General features: G+C 56.1%; 1 protein-coding gene across 7 annotated transcripts in view; it reads left to right on the top strand.

Annotated features, from left to right (window-relative positions):
* Nucleotides 1-10,359, top strand: part of GLYCTK (glycerate kinase) — a 32,887-nt gene extending 22,528 nt beyond the window's left edge. For 3 of the 7 annotated variants that reach the window (XM_032411407.1, XM_032411408.1, XM_032411409.1), the window contains exons 3-8: nt 269-535; nt 4,836-5,013; nt 7,178-7,593; nt 7,833-7,984; nt 8,602-8,777; nt 9,119-10,359. In XM_032411407.1, the coding sequence (XP_032267298.1) occupies nt 7,217-7,593; nt 7,833-7,984; nt 8,602-8,777; nt 9,119-9,985 (1,572 nt within the window). In that variant the 5' untranslated portion in view covers nt 269-535; nt 4,836-5,013; nt 7,178-7,216 and the 3' untranslated portion in view covers nt 9,986-10,359. The other 4 variants (XM_032411410.1, XM_032411411.1, XM_032411413.1 and 1 more) reach the window with 4 other exon arrangements.
* The last annotated feature ends 14,191 nt before the right edge of the window (nt 10,360-24,550 follow it).

The following is a 24,550-nucleotide window of genomic DNA, read 5'->3' on the forward strand; positions in this document are numbered from 1 at the left end:
GGATCATGACCTGAGCTCAAGTCAGACATTTAACGACTGAGCCACCCAGGTGCCCCTTCACAGTGGATTTTAAGGTGGCAGAACATTTTACAGGTTCTCTTATGGATGCAGTATAATAATTCACAATACTTTCTTGATTGAATCCCCAAACTGAGTGCATCTTACTGGAGAAAAGACTGAAAACGTTCCTATTCACTATTTTTGGTTCTACATCAATCTTACATTTCTTGCTGGTCCTGAATTCTTGCTATCATTTATCTTTGTCTAGTCACAATTAAAATGCAGTAAAGGAGGAAGACTCCAGAAACCACATGAACTGATGGACTAAAAATCTGCCGTGCCACAGAAACCCAAGACAGATGCAAAGAATTTCTCTTCAGGGAAGCTGCTTTCTGCTTTGTGCTCCTGCCTTGTGGTATTGATTAGTGCACAAGACTCTCCTGAATTTATGAATGCACAGCAAGATGTTCTTCAGCTCTTGGTGCATCTAGCAAGATGAATGCCAGTGAGAACCAACATTTTCCAGATGATAAAGGTATCAAGAGTAGATCAAGATTCTAAGATGCAGGTCCTGATTTCTGAAACCAAGTTGCAACAGGATAAAGTGTGCATATCAACCAGCATAGGCTGAGTTATGCTGCAATAACACAAACCCTCACATTTTGTGGCTTTTTTTTTTTTTTTCTCTCCCACATCTTAGTGGCTTTAAACATCAAAGGTTTATTTTCCACTTTCAATACCTGTCCTTTCTAGGTTGGCAGGGTGGCTCTTCCCATCAGTCACTCAGGTCTTAGGTTGGCAAAGAAGCCACCATCTTGAATGTTGTCGGTTGGCCAAGTCCAAAGGGAAAATGCTCAGGAAGGCCTCACTTGGGCAGTTAACTGCCCAGAAATGAATCACACCACTTCCATTTGCTACTCATTGGCCAGAATTAGTTGAATGACCCTTCTCAACTACAAGGGGGCCAGGAAGTGCTGGAGGGGGAGAGAACTGGACTTAGGTGGTAAATAGAGCTAGTAACCACCACCGTGGTTTGAGATTGGAGGATAGCAGGGTGAATGTCGATAGAGGAGCAGGTAATTTAGGGGGATGGCTGGCTCTGCTGGACTGACAGCTTGCAGTAACACTCCAGACCTCCTCAGGCATCTGAAACCTCAGATGGCTGCAGTCATGTGTAATCAGCTTCTTCGACAAGCAGGACTTATTTATAGCAAAGTTCCAAGTCAGAAAGCCCAAGGCTGAGCGCTGTTCTCACGAATTTGTACCATTCACTACCCCAATGACCCTCTTGAGCTTGTATGCCGGAGTGGGAGGGTGATTTCAGAGTCATAGGGACCAAGTACTTTATCCATGTTGAACTCCTGAGATTCAGCACTGTTAGTGGAGAATGGGTACCATTACTGCCACCTTCCCCTGGTCACTGATGACCTAACATCACCCAGAAATGACTTTCTCCTTTCCTCTAAATGGGAACATTTAAATTAAAGCTTAATCTGAATGAATAAATTCAGTAAACCCTCCCTCAATAAGGTATGAGTAATGTTACCCTAGTACATTGCCTTCTCTCCTTCGGCTTGCTTGAATAATGGGGAAGGTTTATATTTGACTTAAATAGTCTTTTTTTTTTTTTTTTAAAGTAAGCTCTACACCCAACGGGGGGCTTGAACTCACAATCCTGAGATCATAAGTCATGTGCTCTACCGACTGAGCCAGCCAGGCGCCCCTTAAATGGTCTTTTCAATAGTTTTTTTATTTTATTTTTATTTTTATTTTTAAAGATTTATTTATTTATTTGACAGAGACAGAGATAACAAGAGCAAGAACACAAGGAGCGGGAGAGGGAGAGGGAAAAGCAGGCTTCCCGCCGAGCAAGGAGCCTGATGTGGGACTCGATCCCAGGACCCTGGGATCATGACCTGAGCCAAAGGCAGATGCTTAACAACTGAGCCACTCAGGTGCCCTTCAATAGTTTTTTTAAAAACATAAAATAGCATTGCAAAAAGTAACATGTATGTAAACCTTAGTAACATTAGAATACCATTTTTAATGTCTGTTTAGAAGTACTATAACTTGGGCGCCTGGGTGGCTCAGTTGGTTAAGCGACTGCCTTCGGCTCAGGTCATGATCCTGGAGTCCCGGGATCGAGTCCCGCATCGGGCTCCCTGCTCAGCAGGGAGTCTGCTTCTCCCTCTGACCCTCCCCCCTCTCATGTGCTCTCTCTCTCTCTTCTCATCCTCTCTCAAATAAATAAAATCTTTAAAAAAAAAAAAAGTACTATAACTTATTTGTATAAATTCTCTTATCAATGAGTTTTTAGATTGCTTTATACTCCTAACAACTCTGGGCTGAATATCTCATGTCCATTTGAAGGGGATCAGAATATGCCACCCCAAAATATGTCACTTTGGCATAAGGATTATTTTGAGTTGAAGGCATTTGAGAATAGATGCAGAAAAGGCTCCCTGTCCTCCTCCTTCCTACCCAAAAGCAGAACATAAATTTCCCATGAGAAAGGAGTCCTGCCTGTACCAGGAGATGGAGAGCCAAGGCCAAGATGAATCTGTACAAACAAATCTTACTACAGTAATCCTTATCTTCCATTAGTTTCCCCCATATATTTACTTTCCCACAATTTACTGCCCCGAGAAGTTCGAACTCCTTTTGTCTTATCACATCTCTCAAATTTATCGCTCTTTGTTAAAAATGGTATATAAGCTCTCAGGCCTAATGGCTTCTTTGGGGTTTTTACTTCATTTCTGTGAGCCCCCTCCCCCCATATACTTTTAAATAAACTTTTTTCTCCTTTAATCTGTCTTCCGTCGGTTTAGTTTGTCCCAGGGCCTCAGCCACTGAACCTAAGAGAATAGAGGGAAAAGGTTTTTTCCTCCCCTACCTCATCTTTTTTTTTTTTTAAGATTTATTTATTTATTTTTAGAGAGAAAGAGCATGTACGCGCCTTACGTGGAGCTCGATCTCACAACCCATGAGATCATGACCTGAGCCGAAATCAAGAGTCAGATGGATGCTCAACCAATTGAGCCACCCAGGCGTCCCACCCCTACATTATTTTTGTCTATACATCCAGTTATTTCCCTGGACTGAAGTCGCCTGTCACATTTTAGACATTGATACTTATTGCCCAAGTGCACTTAAAAAGACTATAGACAGGGGTGTCTGGGTGGCTCGATCAGTTAAGCATCTGGCTTCCCCTCCGGGTTTGATCTCAGGGTCCTGGGATGAAGCCCTGGGATGGAGTGTTTTGGGCTCCACACTCAGCAGAGAGTCTGCTATCTGCCCCTCCCTCTGCTCATGCTTTCTCTCTCTCTCAAGTAAATAAATAAATAAAATCTTAGAAAAAATAAAATAGTTAACATTGTTAAAAAAAGATGATAGACATATTCACGCCTACTCTCAAGGTATGTGTCTACAGTCTAATGAGCCTAATTGTTTTCTTAGACTTAAATCCCACTGCTTCATGAAGGCTTCACCTTCTATTCACCACCATCTCTTTTCCTTTTGTGAAATTCTTTCCACCTTGGGTCTGCAGCACTTTGCAGCTGAGTACTTCACTGTTCTCTTGTTAATTCATTAAAAAAAGAAAGAAAGAAAGGCGGGGGGGAATTAGAAATCCCAGCTTTTATTAGTGCCTGGTCCTATGTAAGGCAGTAGAGATGCAAATATGAATTAGACCAAGTCATCACCTTCTAAGAACTCACAGTCCAGTGGGCATCTAAACCTTGATGTTAAATACATCTTGTGAGTAGCTGTGGGTTGGGATGGGGGATTTCACAAATGGGTATATTCCTGCTTGCAGTCTGACAGAAGAACAGCACTGGCATAGTAAATGGTGTCTGTTCATGAGTCTCTGGCAGTAAATAATGGAAAAGGTCCTCAAATACACATTCCTTCCGGCAGTGTGGGACTGTCATTACAAAAGCAGAGTAAAATTCCTAACTAAAAGTACCACTTCTTATTCATCCCAGTAGCTATACCATTTGACCCACATAGGTCAGGAAATGTCCCTTGAATGATGGAGGAATGAATAAATTCACAATTGATAAAGACTTCTTACTATAAGCAAAGAAAAGCCAAACTTTTAAGTATTTACAATCTCCCCACATCTAAAGAAGTGCCTTTGTTTTGACGATGGAGTGGGGAAGTTTGGGAGAGAATGATAGGGAAAAAAGGTCCTCTATTATAAAGGGAAAGAAAAATCCAGGCAAACAGCTAGGAAGGAGGTAGGAGTTCGGGAGAGCAGAGCACGATATGGAGAGATGTGGCAATTGCAAAAGCGAGGGGGGGATATGTTTTAAGATTTTTAGAAAGTCTGCTGTGTGATTTGTGATGTAACTCCCTTCCCTCTCTCCCCAAGAAAACATCAGTTAAAAAAAGTGCACTCTTTCGTGTCTTTAGAATCTGGTCAGAACTTGTCTTTTGAATGTGGGAGGGCATCAAGTCGAGCTCAAGGGTGGACACAGGCTGAGAGCGGAGAGTCAGGGAGGCCCAGGGTCATTCGTTGTTCACACAGCTTGTGTGTTCAAGGATCACGGAATAGAACTTTCCGAGTCCGAGCTGTTACTAGGTTGGCCAAGGGGGAGAGAGGCGAACACAAAGTTGTTGGGGGATTACAGCGTTGGGGAAGAGCCAGGATGATTTAATCTGGCTCCAGAAGGGGTGGGTTGTGGGGAAGTAGTAATTCTCAGCCCGTTTGCTCAGTCCAGTGCCGGGCACCTAATAGGAGCAAGGAATGTATGTGCTGACTGATGGGATCCTACGGCATAAAGGAGGGGACGGTTACGGCAATCGGTGAGTCAGGATTCGTTGCCCCATTGCAGAGATGAAGGCAGTGAGGCCCGAAGGTGATTCCATCCAAGCCTCCCAGAGCTCAGGGCGGAGCCAAGCCCTCAGTCTCTACCCCCTGCTTCCCCCGCACCGGAGTCCCACCGCAGCTCGCGCCGGTACCCCGACTCCGCCCCTCCCACCCTACACTTCCGGATTCCGCTCCGCCCTCCCGTGAGTACTTCCGGTCTCCGGCACCGGAAGCCGCGTCCCTGAGCCGGGGAGCGGTGAGGCTACGGCGCGGGGCCCCACGGAAGCAGTCCTTGGGCGGGGCAGTGGCGGTCCAGGTGGCGGCGGGCACTTATTCCTCGGGTCACCACCGGACATCACGCGGCAGCCACTTCCCTGGCAAAGGCCTGTGGCTGACGTTACTTCCGGGGCATGTGCAGGCAGGAGAAGGCCGGAAGTGGCTCCAGTCCCACTTGGTGGCGGGGCGGAGTCAAGGAGGGTCTTCTCGGTGTTTCCGCGTTTCGTTCTGAAGCACCTGGGCGTTTAGGAGGGTGTCCTGGGTAGAGAGTGGCTGGTTAGCAAATACAAATACAGGACGTCTAGTTAAATTTTTAATTTCAGATAAGCAACAGTTATTTAGTGTAGGTATGTTCAAATATGGTATGGAACATACTTATATTTTAAATTCCTCGTTTATCTGAAGTTCAAATTTAACTGGACGTCCTATATTTTAACTGGCAACCTTAGCCTTGAAGACACCCCATTCTCACCACCCCCTTCCCTGGGCCCTGGTATACCGTGGCAAGGCTGGGATCCTCTAGGCTAGTGTCCATCTGGGAAACAGGTACAGAGTTCACCCAGGCTGTCAAGCTGTTGTTAGATTCTAAGCTGCTTTTGGTTCCTAGTCCAGTGGGGCCAGTCCCAGGGGCTTCCTGGCAAAAGCGGAGCCCATTTTCCGAGTCCCCATGGCGGCACCCTCTGTGTTCCCTTTCAGGGCTGGAGTCAGGCAGTATTGGTCTTATGGGAAAGCTGAGAACCATGCTGGCTAAGTGACTGAGGGCTACACGTTGTTAGGTTTTTGGGTGTGGGATAAAGTGTTTGGGGTTCAAGTTTTCTGTGTTAACAGTGGGCAGCATCAGAGAGGCCAAGGATGTCAAGGGGAGAGCACTAGTCTTACTTTCATCCCACCTCTCATTTTTGACATGAGGCCCAGTGAAAGAAAAGGAGCTGTCTTTGTGGTAGAGCTGGAGCCTGTTTCCCAGCCTCCTTCCCCTGCTCTGTCCACGCTTGCTGCTGCAGTCAGCTGGTGGTATTTATGGTGGGCATCACTAAAGTGGATGCCTTTTTTAGGGATGATCTCTTTGGGGCTTCATTGTCCCTGAACTCCTTTACAGCCTCCTGACCTTCACCCCAAGTCTTCTTTAGCCTTTACCTTGCCCAGTGGGGAAAATGACTATTTGGCCTCAGCTGTGGGAGGCTGGCCTTTCCTGCTCTAGACACTCGGCTCTCACTCCTGCGGGTGGTGTGACCCAAGACTTGTTATGTGGGAGCGAAAGGCGTTTTCTTGGCAGGGCTGGGTCTGGCCAGCCAAGCAGGTGGAAGGGTGTCCTTTTCTGTCCAGCTTGGGCCCCATGATACGTGGCCTCAATGTGGTGTCTAGTGACTTCTCTAAGGTCCCAGCATGAGCCAGTCTTTGCTGCCACTTCTCATTTGAACCTGAACCTTTTGCTGAACTGGCCTTGAGTGCTGGGATTCCGCAGGCTGTGTGTCCTGAGGATGTGCTCTGAGCCTATCAGTGCTCCCGTGAGCCTGCAGCCTCCCCACATAAACCTAGCCTTCCCAGGCTCCCCAGCCCAGATCCGCGAGCTAATGACGTAGAGCAGGCTGCAGGTCCTCAGGCTCGGGGTCAGTCGGCGGGACAGCCAGCAGCCTCTTGGCAACAGAAGTGGTAAAGAGGCAAGGAAGGAGTGCCAGAAAGGGGTGTTGCCCCTGGAGGAACGCTCAGAAGTGCAGGGGGTGGAAAAGGGGTGGGGCAGGAGCCCACTGATAGGAATTGCTCCCTCTGTGAATGATTAACTCTCCGGCCAGAGCGGGTGGCCTAGGGGGAGGGCTCAGCTAACAGGACCTTTGGACTCAGGACAGAGTGTCCAGAGGGTTCGAGGAGAGCCTACAGAAGAGGAGGACATGGTAGGTGGCAGGCTTGGGCTCTGAGAACTGGAGTGAGATCAGGCAGCTGAGGGCCTCAGAAAGTCTTGGCCTGCCAGTTGGCCCACTGCAGCAGCCGCTGTGGGGTCCAGCAGCCCCAAGCCCTCAGAGAGGTGGCTGTGTGTGTGGGGGGGCGTCTGTCTCTGGTCTTGCAGCAGCCTCACTAGTGCTTTCTTCCCCCTAGGCAGCCATGGGTGCCCGGTGGTGCTGAGAGCAGTGGGGCATGGCTGCAGTCCTGCAGGTTCTGCCCTGCGTGGCCCGAGCCCCCTTTCGCCCGCTCCTCTCGGGGGGCGCAGTGGTCCGGCAGGCCAGTGGCATGGCCCTGGCAGAGCAGGCTCAGCAGCTCTTCGAGAGCACTGTGGGTGCCATGCTCCCAGGCCCCATGCTGCACCGGGCACTGTCCTTGGATCCCAGTGGCGGGCTGCTGAAGGTGCGGGACCGGAGCTTTCAACTGCGGCAAAACCTCCACCTGGTGGGCTTTGGCAAGGCTGTGCTGGGCATGGCCGCTGCAGCTGAGGAGCTCCTGGGCCAGCATCTCGTGCAAGGTGTGATCAGCGTGCCCAAGGGGATCCGAGCTGCCATGGAGCATGCTGGCAAGCAGTAAGGAGCCTTGGGGGGCTGCTGCCCACTGTCCCCAGGTGGGGGGGAAGCGAGGCCCGAACTCAGCGCTGGATCAGTCAGGCCTCCCTCCCTCACCAGCATCCCTTTTCTTCTGGGTCTGGACTGGCTCCGGGATGGGTGTCAGTTGGCATTCTTCACCTATACAGCTGAGAAATCAGGTGGGAGGAGGGGAACCTGCCCCATCTCCTGCTGTCTGTTCTCTCTCTCTCTCTCTTCAGGGAGATGCTGCTGAAGCCACACAGCCGTGTCCAGGTATTCGAGGGTGCAGAGGACAACCTGCCAGACCGTGATGCACTTCGGGCTGCACTGGCCATCCGGCAGCTGGCTGAAGGTCTCACAGCTGACGATCTGCTGCTTGTACTCATCTCAGGTGTGGGTGCCAGATTGGCTCAGGACAGTTTAGGGGGCGGTGGTGGTGGTCCCAAATATCAGGTCTGCGAGAGATGGTTGGTCTGAGCCCCCAGGTCACAGAGCAAGGGAGGCAGTAAAGAGCCTGGATGGCTGACCTCTGGGTGGCCCTGGGCAGGTTATCTGGCCTCCTCCGAGCTGGGGGTCCTCCCCAGAATGACCTTGTTTGGCGACCATAAGAGGGCATATAGGGAGCATATAACTCAGGGTGTCGCAGGGGTGAAACGTCCCTGCTGTTTCTGTTATCTGTGCCAGTGTGATCTGGGGCTAGAACCCAGGTCTCTAGCTCCCACGGAGCCCATCCTTGGTCTCGCTGTCTCCTCCTGGTCTACCCTCTATTCCAAGCTCTTAATGTGAATAGTTCTTCTAGTGCCTGCTGGGACCTGGGCTCCAAGGCAGGGCACAGCCCAGGGTGTGGTGACTGTACGCACGGTCCCTGCATGTCCACACGGGGGCACCCTAACCCCACCTTTCCAGCAGCCCCTTCCCTAACGTGGGTACTTCCTGCCTGCTTCCTTAAGTGGGGAGGTTCCTTTGCAGTCTTATCCCCTCTGCCCAACTTCTTCACTGTCTCTGCAGGTGGAGGCTCAGCCTTGCTGCCCGCGCCTATCCCCCCCGTGACACTGGAGGAAAAGCAGACACTCACCAAGCTGCTGGCAGCCCGCGGGGCCAACATCCAGGAGCTGAACACCATCCGGAAGGCGCTGTCCCAGCTCAAGGGTGGGGGGCTGGCGCAGGCTGCCTACCCTGCCCAGGTGCGTGGGTCCTTGCTACCCTAGGCAGCCCTGGGCTGCTGGAGCCAGACCACATGTGCCAGGGAGACAAAAGCCTGGAACGGCATACAAATTGGCAGGGGCCTGGCGTAGGAATCCACGGAGCTGGCTGGGAGGGGCCTCCGAGCGGATGGGGGTGGGGTGTCCAAATGGCACGTGTTCTGCAGACCCCCTGGAGAGGGGTTAGGAAAGGGTGAGGAAACACACCGGGGCCGTCTGAGGCTGTGTGGACACATGGCAGGGGATGGGTAGCTGCTTGTTCTCGATGGCTGTGGGGTGAGGACCCGGAGGGACTGAGCCTTGCCTCTGTGCCGCCTCCCCAGGTGGTGAGCCTGATTCTGTCAGACGTGGTGGGGGACCCAGTGGAGGTGATCGCCAGCGGCCCCACAGTGGCCAGCGTCCACAACGTGCAAGATTGCCTGCACATCCTCAATCGCTACGGCCTTCGTGCAGCCCTGCCACGTTCCGTGAAGACTGTGCTGGCTCGGGCTGACTCTGACCCTCACGGGCCACACACCTGTGGCCACGTGCTCAACGTGATCATCGGCTCCAACGCACTGGCACTGGCTGAAGCCCAGCAGCGGGCCGAGGCGCTGGGGTACCGGGCCGTGGTGCTGAGTGCAGCCATACAGGGCGATGTGAAAAGCGTGGCCCAGTTCTACGGGCTGCTCGCCCGAGTGGCTGGAGCCCACCTCACCCTGCCTGGGACTGCAGCCACCGTGGAGCAGGAGGAACAACTCCACGAGCTGGCAGCTGAGCTCCAGCTCCCGGACCTGCGGCTAAAGGAGGCTCTGGAGACCGTGGTGGGGGCTGAGGGCCCCATCTGCCTGCTGGCTGGTGGCGAGCCCACCGTGCAGTTGCAGGGCTCTGGAAAGGGTGGCCGGAACCAGGAACTGGCTCTGCGTGTTGGAGCAGAGCTGGGACGGTGGCCGCTGGGGCCCGTGGATGTGCTGTTTTTGAGTGGTGGCACCGATGGGCAGGATGGGCCCACGGAGGCAGCTGGGGCGTGGGTCGTGCCTGAGCTTGCCAGCCAGGCTGCCGCTGAGGGCCTGGACGTGGCCTCCTTCCTGTCCCGCAGTGACTCACATACGTTCTTCCGCTGCTTCCGCGGCGGGGTGCACCTGCTGCACACGGGGCTGACTGGCACCAACGTCATGGACGCTCACCTCCTGTTGCTGCGGCCGCGGTGATGGTGTAGGTCATGTTGTAGGAGTACAGAGGAGACCTACGGGGTAGCAGCCTGGGGCAGACCAGGGTTGGTCCCCAAGGCCTCAGCAGGCCTGAGGGCCCCTTCTCTCCTTGGTGCTGGCTGCCTGGGTGACCCTGACACCTCATACTCAGGGCCTCTGCTCTGTGTTCGTTCCCCCAGCCAGACTGGCAGATGGGGGCTCTCTCCTCTCCCCCCTTTCTGCCATGACAGCAGCTAACCCTGAGGACTGGGATGAGCCCCTTGGCCCGTTTGCTATTCTTGGTCTTCCCCCACAGCGGGCAGCCCCTCTGCCAAGCTCTTGAGTGTCTTTTCTGTGGGGTGAAGCGAGAAGGACTGCAAATAAAAAGAACCACACTGTGGGTTCTCCGTGTGTTTTCCCTCAGAGCAAAGACTCAGAGCTGCCGGGAAAAGGAGTGGGGTCAGGCTGCGGCCCGAGCTCTAGGACTCCACAGGGGTTCCCCATACCCTTCTCTGCAGGACACACTCAGCACCTGTCTCACTGAAACAGGAGCTGAGGAAGGTTGAGCTTGGCTTTGTCACACGCAGTGTGGGCAGCAGAGACCCCTGGGAGGACAGGCCGAAGGACTGCGGTCTGTGGGGTCTGAGCGGGGCGGGCCACCCGTCCCAACTGTGACTCCCCTGTGGCATCCCTGTTGTAGTCTCCAGGCTCTGCTGCAAAGCTTGCTGGGTACAAGCCCACTAGCCACTAAGGCTGTCCTCGCCTTCTGTATTTGGACAGCCCTTAGGGACAGACCACACCGTTGGTTGAGCTGCCCTTTGTGTATCCAGGGGCTATTCCGAGCCACACAGGATTCTGGACCTTATTTCCTTGTGTCAGGCCCATTTTCTCAGGCTGAACATCCCAGTTTCTTTAGCTGCTACTTCGGGACACAGTGCAGTTCCTGGTGCCAGCCTTGCAGTGGGGGTCTCTACTGCTGAGATGGTGGGTCAGAGTACTGAGGGGGTCCAGCAGCCCCCTGCGCACCCCCCTGTTACTGTTGGCTAGGGAGGAGGTCAGTGGGGAAGAGAGCAACAGAGGAAAGGTTCCCTCGGCTAGGCTAGCGGCCTGCGCTGGGAGATGGCGGGGCTGCTGTCCTACCTCTTTCCGGGCCCTCTCGCTCAGGATCCCAGCCCTCCGTTGGCCGCCCCCGCCGTACGCCACGGCTCCAATCCCTATATGAGTGAGCAGTAAAATCACATAGGAATAAAAAGCCATAGAGAACAGCGAGGCCTGGGGCTGCTCCTGCCGGCCCCTCCTCCAGCCCGGCTGTGCCCTTCTCTCTGACGGTGTGAGGGGCTCGGACCTGGGCTGGCACGCCCTCCCCCGGGGAAGAGTCTCCCTTACCCACTTGGGCTCTGGACAGCCCGGCTTGCAGATAGCTCATGACCTGAGGACAGGCGAGGTGAGTCACGTGAGCCAGGCTCTGGAGGTCAGGGAGATTTAGGGAAGAGGGGAGTTGGCACCCCTCTGATGCAGGGCACCGCTTCCTTCCCTTCTGTACCGGCACAGAGTTTCCACTGACTGCGGGGTCACAGTCTAGGGGGTATGGTCCCTACGTGGAAGTACCTGTGCCCTGTTCCTCCTCTGACAACCTCCTGTTTTCAGTCCTTGCCCTTGGGAGCACGAGCATTAGTGCGGGGTGTCAAGTTACAGGCAAAAGCAGGACGGGAGGGCAGGGCCTGCGGCAGTACTTGTCTGTCCTGTCCACAGTGTGTGTGTGGGGGGTGGCATGTAAGCACACACACGTGGGTGGCCAGGGGTAGGGCCGGGCTGCTGCTTGTGCACTAGGCTGCTTACATGCCTGCTGAGGGGGGTGGGTGTGGGTGGGAGCTTGCCAGAGGGTACCCCTGTGTCCCTTTGACCCTTGCCCTATGTCTGTGTTTGTGGGGGCTGGGAGGCCAGGGCCTGGATCGGGCCTAACCCATTAGCTTTGCTCATTTGATATCCCCAAGATGAGAACAGATATATTTGGCCTCAATCTAGATGAAAATATGAGATAAACGCTGCATGGTGAGTGTTCAATAGGACTTATTATTTGCTCCATAAATTTCAATTATGGGTCATAATAATTGTTCCCATCCTGAGGCTCTTGGCTTCTGTCTCTCCTGGCTCAGGTTCCTCTTGCCCTTGTGCCCACCTCATTTCCATTCCCTGCAGCTTTCCCGGCCCACCTGGAGGCTTTTGCCATGCAGTGTGCCCAGCCCCCCCTCACTGCTGCCACCTTTACAGGCCCTTCCATTCTCTGTACTTGGCATGAACTAAAAAGAGCTGGGCAGGGGGCCTGGACAGCCCTTAGGTATCAGCTAATCCCAGTCCCCTTATTTTATAGCTGGAGAAATAGGGAAGGTGGCTTGCCTGGGGCTGCCCAGCAAGTCTGCCACAGAACCAGAAAGCCTGGTCGGGACCTGCTTGCCCACCCTGTGGGGCTCAGAGACCCTGGGGCCCAGAGAGAGCTCAGCCAGAGTCAGGGATCCCCTCTTGCCTCCCCGCTGCCCTTCAAGGGCTTGGGGATGGTGACGTGACCATGCCTGGCCTCTCTGGGAACCATAAAACAGATTTGTTGGTCCCTTTTTGGTTTAGATTTCACAGTTCCATTGCATGTATGATTTGGTAGAAAACCGCGTGCACTTGGGTGATGGGCTCCTGCACAGAGGTCGTGTCTGCATCTGTCTGCATGTCTGTGTATGTGTGCGTGTGGATGCCTGTGGGCATCTGTGTGTCCAGCTCCTGAGCAGGCATCTGAGCTGGCTCCCCTCCACCCCCGGGTGAGGACACACAGTTTGGTGTGGTCAACCTACTGGGGATACGGTGAAGCAAGTTGGACAAGGAGGCCATAAAGGCTGGCAGAGGCCAACATGAAGGGCTTTGTGTGCCTGGCTGAGGGGGTGAGACTTACCATGGATGGTGGTGACAAGCCTCCTGGGATTTTGGCAAGGATCAGCCGGGAGGCTGTTTTAGGACTCAGGTGCTGGGGCCTTCTTTACTGCAGGGATGGGGGATGCCAGGCGGACATGCCAGGAGGTGGAGGAGGTGCCACAGATGAGAGAGAGGTGCGTCACTAGGCTGGGGAGCCCCTCCCAGCTCCCCTCTGCCTGCCTTCTGCAGCCTCACCCCAGCAGTCTTCTGCCAGTCCAGGTAAACATTTAGGGGGCCACTTTGGAACCAAGGCTGAAGCCCTGGCTCAGACACCCCTCTCAGTGCCTTCAGGGTCTTGAGGATCTGGAAGGCGGAGCAGCTGGGCAACCAGTGGATGCTTTGGTGAGCATAGGCACCCTGCCCTTATGTGGGCTCTCACAGGATGGCAGTTAAAAGACCTGGAAGGAGCCCTGCAGTGGGAGTCGGGCCCTAGGTCCTGGCCTGGCCACCTTCCTTTCTCCAGGTCTTGCTTTTCTGTCTAATGGGGACAACATCCTGTCCCACTCACCGCTCTGGGGAGGTGTCAGCAGTAGATGGATCTGGGTAGGAAAGATCTGTGGAAGTGGGGGTGCTCCGGGAGGGAGGCAAAGAAGGGAGAGGTGCTAGCCTCTTCCAAGGAGAAGCTCAGGGAGCTCTCCACACAGGGAGGCCCCCTTCTTCCAGGCAGGGCCTGGGTTAGAGCCAGTAAAGCCTTGGTCCTCACTGACTGAGGCCCTCCGGCACTGGACTAGCACTCACAAGGGATGGTCTTTGAGTTTTAAATGGCTGCTGGTGTGCACAGTGCCCTGAGAGGTCACAGAACCAAAGTGAGCTGACCCACCCTGGGGGAGAGCCCCCTCCTGTCTCAGAAAAAAAAAAAAAAGGACAGGACAGCCTGATCCCTCTGGATCTGGATCATGTGTGAGGGACATGATGAGGCCCAGACTGGGGTGGGGGAGAACCGGCTTGACTGCAGGCTAGGAATCCCTAGCCGAGTGAGAGAATTTGGGTGTGCTGGGGAGGACAGGGGTCATGGAGGGCTGGGGGGATACTGACATGCCACTCAGGGTGTAGCCAATGGCCCAGGCAGGGTGCTGCACGAGAGTGGGGTCACGGAGCTGTGCTGAGCTGAGTCCAAGCCAGGAGGGGTGGCCTTGTTCCCTGGGACAGGGGTGTCTGGAGGTCAACTGCTCCTGGGGAATCACTGGGGCCAGTCCTGAGGCTTATCCTCTCCCACTTCCCCTGACTTGGGCTGCCTTGGGCCTGGCTGGGTTGAGCTGTGGCAACCCATCTGGGCCCTTGAGATCTGACGCCCATAGCTCTGATTCCACCTCTCTGTACGTGTTGGTCCATCTGGGGTTGTTGCCTGCTCAGTTGAGGAGGCCGTATTAGGGAAGAGGGTGAGGGAGAGTTGGGCCCCAGTAACAAGTGCTCCATCTGACCAGTCCCAGGGAGACAAATGTCCCCGGCAGCTCTGCCTTATGGGTCACTACCCATCATGACCTTGTACACGGATGGCTCCCTGGGGGGATTCAGGGAGCTCTAGGACCTGGCTGTGCTCCAGCCAGATAGCCAGAGGCTGCATGCCCAAGATGCACCCCACTGGGGAGCTCCCCCCTGGGCTCTGCATAGTCCCCACCTTTCCTGCCCCTCCTCTGGCAGCCAGAAGAGCCACCCTGCTTGCTTCTCTAGAGAAGTGTGAGCAGCACGCTCTGTCCCCATGCAGCCCTGCCTTTCCATCCCCAGCTCCAGCTGAGAAGGGGGCGGGGCCCCCAGCACTGGTTTCTGCCCTTTTCCATCCACTCCCACCCACCCGCCCAGCTTCAGGGTCTCTGGATCTCCTGGTAGCCTTGGGTCATCTCGTATAACTGCGCTTGTAGCCCTCATGCTGGAGCCAGGGCTCTGTCTCCACCTGTTCTCTTCCTCCCCCTGTCCCCCGGTTTTCCTCCCCGTCCAGCTCAGGAAGCTGACCACAGGAGAATCTGGGCTCTGGCCTGAATCCCTACTGTTCACTACTGTGGGTAAAGCTGTCCTGGGGATCCTATTTTGGGGGAGCTGGTCAGAGACCCCTCGCAGAGGGAGAAGCGCCCCTCCCCACATGTGGCTCTGTGGGTCTGGCGGTCAGGAGCTGGGGGTGAAACAGCCAGCCTGTGGCGGGGGGGCAGATCGCTCCTTCTCTGCCCACACCCCCCAACCTGGGCAGTGGGAGCAGCCCAGCACATGCCCGACCAGCAACCCAAAGCCCAGCAGGGACAGGCACTTTAGGGGTCACAGCCCCGTGGACAGCGCCTCTGCTACCACCTGGTAACCTCACAGCCACAGCCCTGCCAGAGGCAGCGTTTAGCGTCCGGGACTCCAGGACTGGGCATGCACTCAGACCTTCAGGTGTGGCTATTCCTGCAGCCCAGCCCCCTCCCCCCGCCCCCCACGTCCCCATCAGCCCAAGACCACCCGCAGAAGCCAGGCACCGGGCAGCTTTGCCGCCCCCCCCGCCCCGCGGCCAACTGGCTGCCCCTCTGCCCTGGGCTCCTGCCGGCCGCTGGGGCAGCGGGCACTGTGACTGCTGTGCCCGCTGCCCCGGGCTGGGAGGCGCCGCGCCGGACTGCTCCCTGTCCCCACCCGCCGGCCCCCGGGGCTCCCCGCTCACCTCGGTGGCGCTGTCTCCGCACCAGAGGCACTGCAGTGTGGGAACTGTCCCGAGGAGCCAGTTCTCCGCTGAAACAAAGAGGTGGGGGAGAGAGAGGGGGGCAGCGGGAGAGGGAGAGGGTGAGTGAGCGGGAAGGAGCGGAGGCTGGAGGGGAAGAGAGAAGGGAGAGGGCGAGGGAGGAGACAGGAGGGAGGGGAACGCAGGGAGATCGCGCCGGACTCCCGGGACTGAAGGGCCGGCGTGAAGGGAGAGGAAGTGGGGAGGGGACGGAGGGGAGAGATTGTTCGAGGGGCCGCACGGCGAGGGGCGTGGGCAGGAGAGGGAGCCGGGTGACAGGCAGGGCTGCGGGCCGGCAGCGGGCTGGGGGCTGGGCCGGGCGCGGGGGGCAGGGGGCCCCACCCGTCCTCTGCCCGCTCTGGCACTTGGGTGGGTGGGCAAAGGCCACGAAGGGGAATGGGAGGGGGAGGCGGGCCGCCAGGCGAGGGCTGAGGGGCTGGGCTGGCGGGCGGGCTGGCTGGGAGCACGGGGGGCCGGGGACAAAGGCGGGAGAAGAACAAAGGTGTCCGAATGGAGGAATCAGCCCCTGCTGACCTCCGGGTGCCGCAGTCCCCAGCGTCCTGGACAGAATCTCCCGAATGGAGGGCAGGTCCACTCTGGGGCGGTCCAGGCTCTGAAGTGGCAGCCCGAGGTCAAGGGGAGAGGGGATGGGCTGTGAGAGTGGGCAGGGCCCCTTCCTTCTGAGAGAGGTCGTACGCGCTGGCCGCGGGGACTGACCACATATCAGGATGCCAGTGTCACTGTCTCTTTGGGGGAGGGGATGGTCAATAGGGTCTGAAGCTGGGCCTGAAAGCCGGGTGGGGCAAGCCCCCTTTTACGGAAAAGCATTTGGGGTCCTGGGGAGGAGGGGAGGGCGGTGGGCACTTCAGGGAACAGGAGGGTTGGGGATGAGGGAGTGGGGAGCTGGGGACAGGGCAGAGATGAGGCGGAAAAGGGGCCACAAGGGTGGGTCCAGAGTTGCAGCCCCTCAACAGGCCCAAGGGCAGCAGAGGCCTCCCTCTCCACACCCCACAATTCTGGGGCTGCCTAATACAGGATAGGCTAATGAGCCACTTCCCTCCTGCATTGAAGCACTGCTGTGACAGGCAAGGGCATCAAGGAAGTCAGTCTGGGCTGCCCAGGGACAAGTCTGTGTTGGTCCTGTTAGTGCTGCAGGTGGCAGGGAAGCCAGGGTGGCCTTGACCAGAGGCGTCCCATCCCTCTCTGGCCCTGGGCATAGTGCTCTGGGCTGGTCCAGGCTCCTCTCAGGCCCAGAGGCACAGAATGCCCTCCTAAGCCTTCTGACCAAAGGAAGTTCCCCTTGTCCCACTGAAGACTCCTCGTAGAAATTCCAGAGCACCTACCTTCTCTGGAGAACAGGAGAGGGGAGGGAACCATGGGCTGGCCTGAAGCCGTGACAGGGAGAGGGGGAGACACTCAGCCCCCAGCCCCACCCCACAGGGAAAGGGTAAGAGCTAGATGCCCCTTAGACTCTGCCTAGCCCCACCCCCTACCACCTCCTCAGGGAAGCCCTCCCAGCCCCACTGAGCCAGGCCACATCAACCCAGCTGCCACTGGTCTTACTACATCTTCCAGTAGCCTGGAAGCCTGAGAAAGGAAAGAAACTACCTCCCTCCTTCCTTTCCTCCCTCCCTTTTATCCTCTCTTCCCTCCTTCCACTTTTTATTTAGAAATAATTTCAAACTTACAGAAAAGTTGTCAAAATAAGAATAGTCTAAGATACTCATATACCCTTTGGCCATATTCAATTATTGTTATTATTTTGTTTCACTTGCTCTACGTATTTGCTCTGTGAGAGAGAGAGAGAGAGAGAGAGAGAGAGAGAGGGAGGGAGGGAGAATCATGCATCATTTGTTTCCTGAGCTATTTGAGAGTAAGTTGCAGGCATGTGGCTGAAAGGATGGTTTCCTATCTGCTTCTGTTTCTATCTCGTGGAGCCAGCCTAAGGGAGCCCGGATCATGTTGTGTGGAATGAATGAAGGTCTGGAAGAGGCAAGGAATGAGTGGACATCACCTCCTGGGAGCTTGAGGCCTGGGGACTGGAGGCCCTTGGCCAAGGCACCTGAGAGTTGGGTTGCATACATCTGTGGCCCGCGGCCGGCGGGCAGGGTAGAGCCTGAAGAGCAGGGACGCCCTCTCTGCAGCAGCTGGGCCCACTCGGGAGATGAGGTCCTGCCTGCCTGGCCCTGAGTGGGCTTGAGGCCTTGAATTCTTGCCTTTGGGCCCTCCCCACAGCCCCATGAAGGACAGGGCAGGGAGGGGGCCCCACTTGATAGCTGGTCCATGCTGATTGGCTTAAAGAGGGCAGGATGGGGGCTCTGGTCATACTGGGCTTATGCGATGGTCCCTGACACAGGGCTGGCATTCCTTCTGTCCCCCTGGTGCTCTCAAATGGTTGCAGTCCCATCTGGAGGCTGTCCTTCGGACGACTTCTCTCTTATCCCTCCTCACCCCCATCCAAAAGTTATGGTTAAGTGTGGCATTTAAAAATCACACGGTGAGGGGCACCTGGCTGGCTCAGTTGTTGGAGCCTGTGACTCTTGATCTTGGGGTCATGAGTTCTAGCCCCACATTAGGTGTAGAGCTTACTTAAAAAAAACAAAAAAACTAAAACCTCCTGAATCGAATGAGTCATAATAATAAACTTAAAAATTTGGAGAACAAAATCACATGGGGAAAGATGATCTGAACTCTGAAACCCAGATTTCCTCTCCCTTATAGATGAATTCCTCTTCCTCCAGGAAGCCCTCCAGACTTCTTCAGATCTTCCCACCTCACATGGCTTCTGGAGAATGCCAGCCTTGTTTGTTCCTTTGCTGGTTCACACTGGTGCTATATCGGCCTACAGTTTTGCTCTGCCATCAGCCTTTCTCCCTCCTGCGGCCCATGGCCAGTCAGATAACTGGTGTCCCATAGATGGATGGCAGTGGCTTGGTTAGTCCTGCCAGGACATTGAGTCTCTCTGATGCCCCTGTGCCCACTGACTGAGAGTCCACAGGCTCTGGGGTGGCTGAAGTGGCAGGAGGGTGTTGGGCAAGGGGATGCACCCGAGAGAGGAAAAAGGCTTGTTCAAAACCACCAGCCTGTCAGGGCAGAGGCAGGCCTCCAGCTTGGGTCTCTGACCACCTATTCAGCACCTTGTGCTTCTTCCCCCGGGGCATGGGGGAGCCTGTGCAGGGTGGAGGCCGAGGGTCCTCTCCAAACCCCACTCGGGTGATCACAGGACCTGCAGAAGCGAGGGACGAATGCATCCCCTGCATCTGTTACCCCCGACCCACCCCCCACCCATGTTGAGAGCCCAGGGTACACAGGCCTCCTCCCCCCCCGCCCATCCCCCAAAGCGATTTCTGCCAATTAACACATACGGTATTTACTTAATTAGGGTAATGACATAATTAGTATAAGTTGGGCTCCATCGCATGGCTTCAACATGCAATTAAGAGCCGCCAGCGGGAGGCGACATTGTGGAAAAGCTCATTCAGTTTAGGTTCAGGCATGGAGGCCGGAGCAGCTGCCCGTGCTTGGGAGGGAGGCAGCGGCCGCTGTGCGTGGGGGTGACTGCAGGCGGCCTGGGACAGCATAGGACCGGAGAGGCAGTGGGGGGGGGGCGGAAAGGCAGTTTCCGGGGCTGATGGGTGACCGGACCCCGCCTCCCTCATCACGTATGGACGCTGCCACCCGCACAACCCCAGGACAGTGCAGGAGCTTTGGCTTGGCTGGGGTGACTGAGACTGGGGGCCTGAGCACTCCAGGCCCCTCGGCCCCCAGGGTGTCTCCCTGAGATGCCACCGTTAGCGGGATCTGTCTTTTGTCTTCAGGGCTTTGCTGCTCACAAGAGCCACTGTCTCATACCCACTGGCCTGGTGGCTGCTCATGGTGGCCCTGTGAGGCCACAGACCGGAAGGTCTACTGTTATCCTCATTGGACTCGTAGGGAAACTGAGGCTCAGAGCAAGTGGGTGGTAAAGCCCATCATGGCAGTGCTGACCCTAAGAGGCAGCCCAACATGGCTGGAGACTTCTTGAGCCCAGGCAGATCATCCTCAGGCTCAGGGAGGTCTCCTGCCCTTTAGGCTCCTTTCTCTGGTGCGGGGGAGGGGTTCCCCAGACCCCTGCCTCCCCTCCCTTCCACAAGGCCGGGAGGCAGGGCCCGGACCTTTCCAAGACCATCCATAGCTTTTCTAGGTGGCGGAAGCAGGGAAGTGAGAGGAGATGGGAGACAGTGCCACTGTTGTGCCAAAGGGGAAACTGAGGCTCCGGGACCTGCTGTGAGAACCGAAATCAGGCCTCAGCAAACCTACTCCCTGGCAGGCTGAGTCACCTGGGCTATCCTCTCCCTCAGGCCTCAGTTTCCCTGTGTGAAAGGAGAGAGTCTATGATCCATGGTCTCAGACATCCTGGGACTGTCCAGAGCCCCTGGGGAGGTGGGACTCACCTTGACATCTATTTAATCCCCCTCTAAATTGTGTCATCACAGATGTCCCTCCCCTTTATGTCCCACTTGAGCCCTGCCTGGCTGTCAGGGCCTCTGGGGAGGCAGCTCTAACTGGCATTTCTGTCTGTTCCAGGCGGGGCCCTCTGCCCTTCAGAACTGCGGAGTCCCTGTCTCCTTTCTGGGAGGCCTGGGCTCTGGGGGCCATCCTAGACTCTCCCACCCGGTGGTGCCTCATCTTATAGGCGATACCTCCAGATGGCCAGACTCTGCTCTTATCTGAGCTGGTCCCAGATCTATATGGTCAGGTTGAGGCTGACTTGTTTGCTCATTGCTGACTCTGGGCCAAGCACCTTGGGCCTGGTTGCTGGGGGGCAGGGGTGGGAAGGGATGGGCAGGCAGAGATGAGGGTAAATGCCTCCAGGGACTCACAACCTCAGAGTTCAGACAGACCCAGGTGCAACAAGTGTCCTCCGAAGGGGAGGCAAAGGTAAGCACCGGGAAGAGCCAAGACTAAGGGCCACACTGCGTAGAGAGCTCTGACCTTCTCCCTCACTGGTCAGGAGGGGCAGCACCTGCTGGGCCTGGGGGAGGCAAGGCTTTCAGTGCACAGAGGATGTACTTCAGGTGGGACCAGCGTGAGCAGAGGCTGGGAGGCCAGAGTGAGGATGTGGGGATGCCATCTGCAGGCACGACATATTTGGGTGGGCTCTGGGGAGCTTGAGGAAGGGGCTGGGGACCCTGGCTGTTTGTGGGAGGGTCAAGGCATTCCCTCGACATCCATTCAACATAAAGTCCCTTTCATGTGTTAGGCGTATGATGTTCTAGGTTGGGAATTCAGTAGGGACCAAGACAGATGCAATCCCTGCCCTCATGGATGGAGCCTGTACCCTAGTTGTGAGGGATAGGAAAACAAGAGCAGCATCATGCACGTGTGATGCAGAAGATCCTAACACAGTGAGGTGCCAGGGCTGGGGGACACTTTAGTCTGTGGGGCCAGGGAAGCCTGCAGTGACATTTAAACCAAGATCTGAGGGATCCAGAGACTGGGGGAAGAGCATTCCAGGCAGAAGGAGCAGCAAGTGCAAAGGCCCTGAGGCACTGAAGGACAGCTCACATGACTGGGGCAGGGAAAAGAGGAGAAAGGAGGTGGATGAGACCTGGGAGGCAGGCAGGCATCTACAGGTCAGGCTGAGGCCCATGGATTTCATTCTGTGTGTGACAGGAAGTCATTAAAGGGTTTTAAACTGGAGAGTGACCACCCACCCGCCGCGGGAGTGATTTTTAAAAATCACTGTGGCAGTGGTATGGAGGCTGGAAGACCAGGGCAGAGCTGGGAGAGGATGGTGGCTAGGACCAGGATGCTTGCTGGGAGGTGATGGGAAGATGGTATCCGGGATGTTGTTTGGAAGCTGGACCAACAGGGCTCTTCCTGAGTGTTGGCTGTGGGGTGTGAGGGAGGGTTGTCAGGGCAGCTCTTCAGTTCCTGGCTTGGGCACATGAGCCAACGGTGTGGCCATTTTCAGAAGAGGGGAATACTGGGAAGAACTAGCTGGTGACAGGGAGATTGAGGGCTGGAGGCACCAAGGAAACAGTTGTCAGGTTTAAGTCTGGAGTTCCAGAGACAGAGAGAGAGGGAGCTCATCCATATTTAGTGGAGACACAAGCCCCAAGGTCCCCAGTCAGCTCTAGGAGCCCAGAGATTCAAACAAGCCAATCGTCTGGAGGTCTCCAGAAGGGAGGCAGGGGCCAGTTGGGAAGGACCCTGCTCTCAATGCCCGCCCCCATATCTGCCCGGTGAGCCAAGACCACCTCACCCCACCCCAAAGCTGGAGAAATAAGCTGATTCCACAAACTTGGCTTTCCTGAGCCAAGGCCCAAATGGGCTGGAAGGTGTTGCCATGGAAACCCCGGAGGCCAGCTGTCCAGGTAACCGGGCCTCGTGCCCACCTTCACAGGACCCCCTCATGCCTTAAAATGCTCCTTCAGAGTGTCTGGGACTACCTCCCCCTCTATCATCACAAGTTAGCTGTGTGTCCTCAGGTAAGTCTCCGACCTCTCTGGGCAGTGGCCTCCCCATCGGAGGCAGTTGGAGGAGTAATTCCCTTCAGCTCCAGCTGAGGCAGGACAGGCAGAATGATGGGGCCGGGGGAGGGGGCGCTGTCCCCACAGGCGTGGCCCGTGGCCCCTGCCTCACTCCCCCGCCCAGACTCCCAGTTCCGTGGGGCCCACTCGCGGCAGGCGGGCATCACTCCTGGGTATCCCCTCTGCAGGGCGAGGAGGTGGCCGCCAAAGCCGTCCTCCACGTCCCTCGCTCCCCCATGCCAAGCACATCAGGGGATAATTAAGTAAAAATAGGCCTTCCGACCAGTGTAGCTCATTAAGGCCTAATTAAGTTAATTAGTTCCAGGTGTGGATGGCGAGGCTCAAGTGAGGCGGCGGCTGTTCGCTGTAATTGCATTTTCGAAGCAGCAGTGACGGCAGAGGCGGTGGCTTCCTCCGAGGCCTGGAAGCCCGCCAGGGAGTTCGAGAGGCTGCCGCTGAGCTGGGAGGGGGGGGAAGCCCAGCAGGCCTGGACCACCCGCAGAGAGCAGTGGCCCAGGTTCAAGGTCAGCCAGGCTCAGGGAAACCTGCACTCTCAACCTTGCTAGCTCTTCTCTCCGCAGGGGTGCGGGGGGCTGGGAGACTGGGCGGGGGGCGGGGCACAAAGTCACTGGCAGGCATCGTCCCCACTGGCCGAGTAGGGTGGGCCCGCTGTGGCTTGTCCTTTGGATTCCTTCACGCCCCATGGCGGTCCCCACGAAGACTGTCAAATGGCTTTGCTGAAGGGGGACGTGTGACTCAGAGGGAGGCAGCCGGTCGGACCTGTAGGAATCCAGCTAAGCCACCCTCTCCATTTGGCTCGGATCCCTACTCTGGTTCCTTTCTCCTGCAGGCGTGTGGCTCTAAGTGATGCCCTGTCTTTGCGGTTCAGGGTGGGAGTGGGGCCGCTCAAGTCTGGGGTCTCTGCAGAGGCCCTGCTGGCCCCTTCAGTCTCCTGCCCAGTTGTCTCCCCAAACCCACTTCCTGCCCCAGCTTCAGGACGGCCCTGCCAGCCGTGGTCCCATCCCATTCACTCATCCATTTGGCTGTGGCTCACTGGGCCTCTCCTCTGTGCCAGGCAGCGGGGCCAGGGCTGGGGACGCAAGGCTGGCTGAGGCAGGTTGGACCCTGCCCATGGCACCTTTGGTGTCTCGGAGGAGGCAGACCTACTAATGGCCCTGGCCACACAGTATTGTCAGACCTGGGAGGAAAGCTGTCTGAGCTGCTGTGAACACGATCCAGGTGAGGAGGGGGTCAGGCAGCTGGTCTGAGCCAGAAACTACAAGGGCCTCCTTCTGGTCAGAGGGAGTGTGGAGAATGAGGGGCCATGTCAGGGAGGGGCCGGGTGGGCCGTGGAGGGGTCTAAGGCCAGGGAAGAGTGGCTGGACTTGAGGGGGGTTTGAGGTAGTAGGGGTGGGATTTGGTGCACTGGTTGTGGCTGAAAGGGGGTAGGCAAAGAAGAGCCCGCAGCCCCCAGGGGAGGGGCTTTGGGAGTGGGGTTGGCTTCTGAGCCCCATGGGGCTGGGACTAGGGTGAGGCAAGTAAAGTGCCTAGGATGCAAAATTGGGGGCATTCACTCCCAGCCTTGTGTCCCCATCTGTGCCCTGTCCCTGGTCCTCTGAAATTTCTCACTAACAAAGTGGAAGCCACCCTGAGGGTTGGGGCAAGAGGGATAATTCTGGACAGGGTGCCCCCCTCTGTCCTTTAATCCCTACTTGGGAAGTGCTGCCTTCTCTGCACCCTCCAGGCTGGGGTGGGGCTGGGATTGACACCTTAGGGTCTGACATGTTCGGGACAGGTACTCCATTTCCATTCTGATGCTCAGTGACAGGTACCCCATCTGGCTTCTTCCTGCATGCCTCTCATGGCAGGGAACTCCCTGCCACCTTGGCTCCAGCCATTATAAAAAGTGTTTTACCAGGGCACCTGTTGGCTCAGTCAGTTAAGCGTCTGATTCTTGATCTCAGCTCAGGTCTTTTTTTTTTTTTTTTTTTAAAGATTTTATTTATTTATTTGACAGAGAGAGATAGCGAGAGCAGGAACACAAGCAGGGGGAGTGGGAGAGGGAGAAGCAGGCTTCCCGCAGAGCGGGGAGCCCGATGCGGGGCTCGATCCCAGGACCCTGGGATCACGAGCTGAGCCGAAGGCAGACGCTTAACGACTGAGCCACCCAGGCACCCCATCAGCTCAGGTCTTGATCTCAGGGCCGTGAGTTCGAGCGCCATGTTGGGCTCCACGCTGGGTGTGGAGCCTACTTAAAAAAAATATTTTTTGTTTTGTTTTTTTAAAGATTTTATTTGTCAGAGCACACGCGCGTGAGCACAAGCACGGGGAGCGGCAGACAGAGGGTGAAGCAGGCTCCCCGCTGAGCAAGGAACCTGATGCAGAACTCTTTCCCAGAACCCTGGGGTCATGACCTGAGCTGAAGGCAGA

This window comes from Phoca vitulina, unplaced genomic scaffold, assembly GCF_004348235.1.
Source record: "Phoca vitulina isolate PV1807 unplaced genomic scaffold, GSC_HSeal_1.0 scaffold13, whole genome shotgun sequence".
Lineage (NCBI taxonomy): Eukaryota > Metazoa > Chordata > Mammalia > Carnivora > Phocidae > Phoca > Phoca vitulina.